Source organism: Euleptes europaea, chromosome 5 (genome assembly GCF_029931775.1).
Source record: "Euleptes europaea isolate rEulEur1 chromosome 5, rEulEur1.hap1, whole genome shotgun sequence".
Lineage (NCBI taxonomy): Eukaryota > Metazoa > Chordata > Lepidosauria > Squamata > Sphaerodactylidae > Euleptes > Euleptes europaea.
This window is the reverse complement of record NC_079316.1, coordinates 41,898,244-41,907,726: the sequence shown is the minus strand read 5'-3', so window position 1 is coordinate 41,907,726 and position 9,483 is coordinate 41,898,244. Positions and strand designations below refer to the sequence as shown.

The window sequence follows — 9,483 nt, the reverse complement described above, 5'->3', positions numbered from 1 at the left end:
TGAACTGTTCTCTGTCAGCTGGAGATCAGTTGTAATAGCAGGAGATCTCCAGCTAGTACCTGGAGGTTGTCACCCCTATCCAGGTGGGGCCTCAAGATATCCCAGAATTACAACTGATCTTCAGTGTACAGAGATCAATCTCCCTGGAGAAAAGGGCTGCTTTGGAGGATAGACTCTAGGGCATTATACTCTGCTGAGGTCCCTCCCCTCCCCAAACCCCACACTCCCCAGATGCCACCCCCCAAAATTCCAGGTAATGTCCATCAGAAGTTGGCAACAGGGATGCCAACCTCCAAGTACCAGCTTGAGATCTCCTACTATTACAACTAATCTCCAGCCGACAGAGATCAGTTCACCTGGAGAAAATGGCCACTTTGGCAATTGGATTCTATGGCATTGAAGTCCCTCCTCTCCCCAAACCCCGCCCTCCTCAGGCTCCGCCCCCAAAACATCCTTCCCATTGCGAAGAGGGACCTGGCAACCCTACCTTGTACATCTCTGTACTAGAGCAACTACTACAGACGTTCAATAGGATACTCTAGCAGGTAAGGGAGAGAGGAAAATGGCTGAGGCTGCTGTTAGTTAGGTGTTTATTTCAATTCCAGATATGTAAATAAATGAAAGACCCAGTCTATTCTTCTCTGCTGGAACCTTCATCTCCTAGAAGGCGGAGATTTGACTAGAAGATATGTAAGCTTCAATAGGTGTTGTTATTAAAGTGAAGCTGTCTCATTTGTGAGCCCAGAAAAAGAGCAGCAGAGGCCTCCCCAATAGTGGCTCGAGACCTATCAGAGCAAGGTGTTTGCATAATATATTTCCTCTGATGTGTGTGAACACACGAAAATGTAAACGCAGGAAAGTGACAAACCTACTGGCAAGGCGTATCCTTCGTCAAGCACGTTTAGATTGTTTTGTAATTATTATTTTTTTTGCTAAACTCAGTTGTTATTTGTATGTGCATCTCTCATTCTCCAAAAGAAGGTGGTCTATTAAAATTGTGTTGTTGCTGCCGCCGCGGATTTATTTTGTTGCGTTTTAAACGTTTTTGTTGGCTGCCTTGACATTTTTCTCGAACCCTTTTCTTAAAACAGTAGAAAAGGGCAAGAAAAGGGCAGCTCTAATCTGGTTCTCCAGATTAGAGTTCACCGCTCTTAATCACAACACCAGGCTGGCTCCACGTGAGTTCAATAGCAGTATTTGTTTCAATTTACTCTTTCATTTTTTATAAATATTTGAGTAGCCATGTTTTCCCCTTTCTTGCTGTTTGGAGTAACCCCTTGTTTTCCAGATGAAGACAAATCTAATATTACAAAGCCTAGCACCTTAAAGTCTAACAAAAATATTTTCTGGTAGTCTTTTTTTTTTTTTTTAATAAATATTTTTTATTGATTTTAAATTATAGGTGGGATACAGAAGGAAAGAGGGGTGGGGGATACATAAGAGAATATATTAAATACATAAATATTATGCCGTTTTAATATATTTAGCACTTCTGGTAGTCTTTAAGGTGCAACTGGACTCTTGCCCTTTTCTACTACTGCAGGCAGACTAACACGGCTACCCACTGTGACCTTTCTTAAACAGTGTATGTGAAATCCCTGTGTTTAGATTTTAAAAAAACTGTTTAAAAATAAACAGTTTAGAATTTTTTTTAAAATAATAATAATAATCCATTCAAATTTAAAGAAGGAGCATTAAACCCTAATCTTCGCTAACCCAAGGAGAGCACTGCCTCGAACGGCCGCAAGGAACGCGCGGCAGCAGAGAGTCGAAGAGGGCAAATGGCGTTCTAGACTACATTACCCAGGCTATGCTGCGCGGAGATCCGGAAACTAAGGAAGCCCTTCTGGGTCAATCTATGATGGCTGCTCTCGGAGCCGCTATGCGCTTGCCGGGCGGCCGTCTTTTCGCCCCTTCTCTCTTCCTGCGATGGCGGCGGCCGAGCCGAGCCTCGTGGGGACGGCGGGAGCTCTGCCAGGGCTCGGAGGCGGGTGAGGTTTTCTTTTTTCTCTTTTGCATTAAATTTGAAAGCGGCTTGGAAATGAGCGAGGGGGAACGCGGGTCTGGTGTAGCCTCCCTGTTGGGTCAGGCGGGCTCATCCATCCTATGGCCGTTTATGCAGGGTCAGTTTGAGGGTTTTTCCCCCCCACTTGGGGAGCTTCCGCTGAATGTGTGGACTACCTCCATTTAAAAAAAAAGCACTCAGTCAAAAACAGACAAAAAAAAAAAAAACCCTCCGTCTGTGGATATTCTTCATTTTTATTTATTTTTCAAATTTATAGCCCGCCCTCATTCCCAACAAGCCAGACTCAGGGCGGGTTTATTTATTTTAAGTTGTTGCTTGAAAGAAACTTGCAATCAGTAATACAAAGACGCTGAATTAAATCAGTCTATTCAAGATAGTCTCTTAAAGCCAGCTAAAAAATAAATAAGAGAAAAATCAGGTGATGGTAGCCAGGGTGAAATTAAAACTAGTTATTAATTTACTTTGTTTGCAGTCTACCTTTTTTGTGTATGTAATAGGAAGGGTGTGTGTGTGTGTAAGAAACATATACATACATAGAATTATCTGACAATGAAATTAAAAGATTGCCTGATCCAGGATGGCCCATTCATATGTGCAGGGCATCATTTGAGCCTCTACTCCTCTAATGATAAGCTATGTGAATATATGCAGCTGCCGTATACTGGATCAGACCTCGGTCCATCAAAGTCAGTATTGTCTACTCAGACCGGCAGCGGCTTTCCAGGGTCTCAGGCAGAGGTCTTTCACATCACCTCCTTGCCTAGTCACTTTAACTGGAAACAATGGGAATTGAACCTGGGACCTTCTACATGCCAAACAGATGCTCTACCACTGAGCCACGGCTTTGACATATGGATTAAAATTGGCTATTAATTTAATTGGCTATGTAATAGTATTGCTATATAAAGATACTGGGTTGGATCCTATGCTTTGTTCCACTTGGGTCGGCAGCACTTCCATGTGTGAGATTACAGCTGTCCTCTCCACCCCTGCCACAGACCCCACATGCTGTTTCTGAGGGTCCAGACAAGGAACAGGATTATGGCAAACCCATCAGAGGAAGGGAACATTAGAGACGCTTGGTTAGCACATGTAATAAGTTTGCCCGTTGTGTTTAAGGTGCAACTGTTGTGGGTTGACTAAACTAGTATGAAATTAACTTGGTTTCCATGTTCTAGTATGTTCTGAATTCTGAGATTTTCTCTGGTCTCCGCCTTCAATGCATCATTCTTTGATACATTATTGGCTCTTTTAATAGGATCCATGATACTTTTAGTCTGCTGCAAAACACTCACAGTTGGCATTTAGTAAGTTTGTGTGTGTGTGTGTCTGTGCGCGCCGTCAAGTCACAGCTGACTTATGGCGACCCCATAAGGTTTTCAAAGCAAGAGACATTCAGAAGTGTTTTGCCATTGCCTGCCTCCACATGGGCTGAGACAGTTCTGAGGGAACAGTGACTGGCCCAAGGTCACCCAGCAGGTTTCATGTGAAGGAGTGGGGAATTGAACCTGGTTCTCCAGATTAGAGTTCACCGCTCTTAATCACAACACCAGGCTGGCTCCATGTGAGTTCAGTAGTAGTATTTGTTTCAACTTACTTTCATTTTTTATAAATATTTGAGTAGTCATGTTTTCCCCTTTCTTGCTGTTTGGAGTAACCCCTTGTTTTTCAGATGAAGACAAATCTAATATTACAAAGCCTAGTTTTACGGATGAAAGAGTTCAAACCCTGCTCTACAAGATGACAGGGCTGGATCTGCAGAAGGTGTTTAAGCCCATAAAACAGGAACTTGAGCCTCCAAAGTACAAGCTCATGACAAAATTGCAACTGGAGGAGGTATATCCCCATCAGTTTTCTGTTTTAGGGTGCAGCTAGACTACGCTTTTTAAAAACTGTGGCTCAGTTAAGAGTTTGCATTTCAGCCTGTCATATGAAGGGAGATGCTGGAAATTGTGGTCTATGGACAGAAGTTCTTGTGCCTGTGGAAAAAGCAGTCTGAATCCTAGCCATTGATTGCCTTATCAAGAGTCAAATTTATCCAAATTCCAGCACATTTAAATATTCTCATTACATCTAAAGTGAATTCAAAACAACCGTCCATAACAGAAATTATTGGGGACTCTCATATTGATCCAGCTGCAATCAAGTATTTGATTTTTTAATTTTATTTTTTGCCGTTAAGTCACATTTGATTTATGGTGACCCCATAGGGTTTTCAAGGCAAGAGATGGTTGAAGGTAATTTGCCATTGCCTGCCTCTGCCTCACAGCCCTGGTATCCCTTGAAGGTTGCCCATTCATATACTAGCCAGGGTCAGGGCTGAGAGTGTGCGACTGGCCCCAGGTCACCCACCAGGCTTCCATGGTACAAGTGGGGAACCTGGGTTTTCCAGGTCCTAGTCTGAAACCTTAACCACTAAATGACACTGGCTCTTAATATTTGCCTAAAATCCAATATCACCTGAACCAGTGACAATGCAAAAGTAGCCATTTTATCTCTGGTTTGCTTACCTTTGCAGACAAAGAGTCTGTTTTTTGTAACATAACTCAATATTCATAACTCATTGAGAGAACAGAAAGGGATTTTATTCTCTGAATATACAATCCTGAACAAATATTTCTATGAATGTAATTGCATAATAGACCGTGTATAATCTGAGGCCTGCAAGGAATCATGGGAAGGATCAACAATTTGTAAATCTCACTGACACACAGAGAATCTTCACCTCCAGGATTCTTTTCCGTTGGGGGCTCTTTTTTGTTCACTCATTTTTCCTTTATTTACAGCATTTCTCGGTCATCAGGCTGGGGGGTGGGTAATTTCCACATGCCTTGAGATTCTGCTCAGTGGGTTGCCATCTAGACCTTTTCTGAAGGTTGCCATCTAGACAGGGACCAGCCAGTTTACTATTACATGTAATGGTAATATCTACAATGTGTACATTTTGTATTTTTCACTAACGTTTGAACAGCTGTCAAGTGTTCAGATGTTTCCACACTAGAAAAGCAATACCCTCTAACAAAAAAAATAGAAAACAAACAAGCAACAAGAATACTCCTGATATTTTAAGTGCTGTTAATAACACATAATTGGTCCTACATCTTTTTTGAAAGGACTTCGTTGTAATTTTACAGTGTCTTTTTCTCATTTTTGCCTTCTTACCACAGTGAGTGAGCTCCTTTTAAAGTGCTCATGGAAATCAAATGATTCGGTGGCATTTCACTGCTATAATTACCCCCTCTTTTCTTTTTTTAGGCTACGAGGCAAGCTGTTGAGAAAGCCAGAGAGAGGTTGGAAATGCCTCCTGTATTAAGTGAGCGGGACCCAGTTAATGATGTATTATCAGAAGACAAGATTCTTGATGGAATTGAGCCTTACAAATATGTATTTACAGACTTAACATATGATACCCCACACCGTGTGAGTCTTGTTAGTTGCCCTGGAACATTACCGAATTTTGGCATGGCGTGACCAACTTGATAACTTCAAACTAATCAGTTTGTAATTGCACTAATAGATCCTGTAGTTGAAAAGGAAATATCCAATTTTCCTTAAGTTAACACACACACTAGACCACAAGATCACCAATGTATAGGGAGCAGTGCCAAATGGGAATATATGCACAGTGGTACGTTGGAATAATGGAGGCTTGCAAGTCAGTTACAAAATAGATATTTATGTTTCATTAAAACAACAACAAATGTTGTAGCTTTTATGCAGCAGGTTTATACAGGGCCGTGATACAATTGCTTCAAGGAACCGTTTTGAATTAGCTTACATAAATTTCAGATTATTAAACTAAGATTTATCTGCCTAATAATGGCTGTTGCATAAACACAAGGTTTCTGAAGAAAAACAATACTGAGTTGGATCCCGTAGATCTCTTCCGCTAATGGCAACAGCAAGAGATGCAAGAGACTCTTCTGCTGGCATAAGGATCTTTGTTATAGTGGGAAGTGCTACCACTAAAGCAACAGATCCATGGGATCCAATCAATTGGATGTATTATTACAAAATATTGGGTTTTAAAAAATCTTCATTTTATATTTCCATTAAAATTTCTTTTATTTAATTTTAGTTTTCCTGTGTGAGTGAGGGAGACTCCAAGCCTAGGAATCTCCTTCCTTCAGACTGAAGAATCTTTCCTTGTCTTCAGAGGCTCAGCAGGAGCATGTGGAACACAGCATTTCAGGGTCCCTTTTTTATGATCAAGATAACACAACCTTACATCAGTCTTTGTCTGAGTAATGTGGCTGCCCTAGTTTTGAATATGCCATTAGGCTGAGGTGTTTTCAAGATGGAGAGCTGCATTTGCTTAATTTTAAAAAATATTTTGTAGCATGCTGGATCAGAGTGCAAACTTAAAACTCAGAGCTCTGCAGCAATTCGTAAGTTAAGAGAATTAATAGAACTAGGTTAAGAATGCTGGTCGTCTAACTGTTTTTCTCCATTTCAGGAACGTTTCATTGTAGTTCGAGAAACGAGTGGAGTATTACGCAAGGCCACTTGGGAGGAAAGGGACAGGATGATACAGATCTTCTTCCCAAGAGAAGGCCGTGAAATTTCCCCTCCACCTCTGTTCAGGAATGAAAACCTTATGGTAAAATGTATTGGGAGACCTTGAGAAAGTCATTCAATTTACTTCTTGTGGGTAACAGCAGGTCATGGCATGTTCAGTTTCTATGTTAACATGTTTCTCTACTGTGTTTTCACTACTCTACCACTGACCCAATCACAATTAAATTTGACAGCATGTGACATATAACTCATTGGGATATTGTTCATGTGTTATTGGGTTGGATCCACACAATTGTTTCCAGACTTCCACCGGTGGAACATAATTTTCCTGCCTCCTCCCAAATTCCCCCAGGAAATTGTTTCTCAGGGAGAGGGGGACCCACCTGGAACAAGATTGGGGGCATTTTGAGCTGCTACTGGAGGGAACAGTAAAATGAGAATGCATTTCACCTTGCCAGATAAAACCTTTTGCTGGGGGGGGGGGGGGTCAGACACTTACCAAACCCAAGACTTAGCTTGGTTGTCACAATTAGAGTATTTGTTTTCTGCACACCTAGCCTATTAGAGTGCCTTGTACCATACAGGCTACCTGGGTGCATTGGTATCAAACAATACATGCCAGATATAGCATGTACTAGTTGTTCCCTAAAAGCAAATAGTTTAGCTTTCTTTGGTTCTTGTAGGTTGTCTGGGCTGTGTGACCGTGGTCTTGGTATTTTCTTTCCTGACGTTTCGCCAGCAGCTGTGGCAGGCATCTTCAGAGGATTAACACTGAAGGACAGTGTCTCTCAGTGTCAAGTGTGTAGGAAGAGTAATATATAGTCAGAAAGGGGTTGGGTTTGAGCTGAATCATTGTCCTGCAAAAAGTATCAAAGGTAATGTGCTAATCATTGTCCTGTAAGTATCAAGATAATGTGCTAATGAGGGTGTGGTATGTTAATATGGAACCATTGTATCCTGAAGTGATCTGTTAATGTGTAAAATCCAAAGCTAATAATGTGTGAAATCCAAAGCTAATATTAACATACCACACCCTCATTAGCACATTATCTTGATACTTACAGGACAATGATTAGCACATTACCTTTGATACTTTTTGCAGGACAATGATTCATCTCAAACCCAACCCCTTTCTGACTATATATTACTCTTCCTACACACTTGACACTGAGAGACACTGTCCTTCAGTGTTAATCCTCTGAAGATGCCTGCCACATCTGCTGGCGAAACATCAGAAAATACCAAGACCACGGTCACACAGCCCGGATAATTTATAAGAACCAATGAACTCTGACCGTGAAAGCCTTCGACAATAGTTTAGCTTTCCTTTAAAAGCAAGATCCTTAGGCAAATACTAACTTGAACATTGTTTATATGCTGTATATCTGGATCTTTCACAATGACGACAGACCTTGAACTGATACACGTTTTGAAATCAGTTTGTCGCTAGACAAATGTGAAAATGCTAATTAAGAAAATATTAAAAGATAGCCTTTCCTTCCATCAGCAAGTTAGTTTCTTAACCATAAGGAAAAGAAAGTATTTTTTAAAACAATAACTTGCTTCCAGGATCATCAAAATGTTTATATTCTTTGTCAGTGAATGTACTGAAATCTAATTGCTGTAACCCCAAACATTATGGGAAGCCTCAGTTTGAACAGCAGGGGTGTATTTTTACTTGAACTGTTCCTACCATCCCCTTAGGGCACTGGTTTGCATATTTTCCTTGCTTGTACCTGGAAGAAAAGTTCACCTGTATTGCAGTTCTCTAGAACTGGTTTGTTGTTTTTACTGACTAGGGTCTTTTGTTGAGAGATGCACAGGATTGAAATGAAGTAACAATTGTTGTTTTAGACTGTGTTTCTTCAGGACCGTCATGAAGAGCTCCTTAATCTCTGCCTTGTGCAATTTGAGCCGGATTCACCTGACTATATCAGGGTGAGTTCCTAGCATTGGAGAAGAGTATTTTGGGCATTACAGAGATGACTACATGTATTTAAATCCAGAAAGCTAACATTAATATTTCAACTCTTTCTTGGGCAGGTTCATCACTGTACGTATGAAGATATTGATAAGCATGCAAAGTATGACCTTCTGCGTTCAACAAGACACTTTGGAGGAATGGTGTGGTACCTTGTAAATAGGAAGAGGACAGATGGGTTGCTGATTGACATGATTCAGAGGGATCTGTAAGTGCTACTTGATGAGCTAAAAATGTACATGCAAAGGAATCGCCATAAATGTTACTTGTTTCCCATACCTATATTGTATTAAATTGTTCATCGTGAGCCATCTAATCTATTGAGTTCTAGGTTATATTGCTTTTAAAATGTGAGTAGGAACAATGATGTAATCAGCTTTCACTTAAACTTTGGGCTGTTGTCTTGTGCTTAATGGATTAGTGTGACTCAGTTGTTTAATTTCTCATTCCCCAGACATTGGCTGCTTTTGATTTTGCCCGTGTCCCATTGTTGTCCTTGCATTTGTGTACAAGAGTAGCTGAAAGCATTGAGCCCTACCCATACCTCTAAAAATGGGGTTGTCCCAAAATACAGAGGCAGTATATGACCTTGAGTGCCCCTGGGTTATCATTCCCCTGCAGACTATCAACAGACTATATTTTTCTTAACACGTGGCTTTTGAAACTAATTAATGAATACAGTCACTGGGAGTAAACCCCATTGAACCAAAACTTCCAAGTAACTTATAGATAGGGACTTCACAGCTGTCTGTCCTAATTGTAACGGCAACCACGTATGGTTTTTTTAAAATGGGGACCGTGTTTGTTACTTAATGGTATTAAATGTTTTGGTAAGTGGCTTCCATGAAAACAAAAGGAGTTCGTACACATAGCAGGCACGTCTCTTTAACTGAGTTAAGGGGCATGTGCAACTACAGAACTCTGTGCAAAACTCAGTCCTATCCTATACAATGTTTCA

The 9,483-nt window shown here is 40.8% G+C and overlaps 1 protein-coding gene across 1 annotated transcript in view; it reads left to right on the top strand.

Moving 5' to 3' along the window:
* Window positions 1-1,861: 1,861 nt before the first annotated feature.
* Window positions 1,862-9,483, top strand: part of MRPS22 (mitochondrial ribosomal protein S22) — a 9,181-nt gene continuing 1,559 nt past the window's right edge. Inside the window, exons 1-6 of the mRNA XM_056849362.1 lie at window positions 1,862-1,991; window positions 3,699-3,862; window positions 5,282-5,446; window positions 6,483-6,626; window positions 8,399-8,482; window positions 8,588-8,733. Of these exons, the coding sequence (XP_056705340.1) occupies window positions 1,862-1,991; window positions 3,699-3,862; window positions 5,282-5,446; window positions 6,483-6,626; window positions 8,399-8,482; window positions 8,588-8,733 (833 nt within the window). The remainder of the gene's footprint in view (window positions 1,992-3,698; window positions 3,863-5,281; window positions 5,447-6,482; window positions 6,627-8,398; window positions 8,483-8,587; window positions 8,734-9,483) is intronic.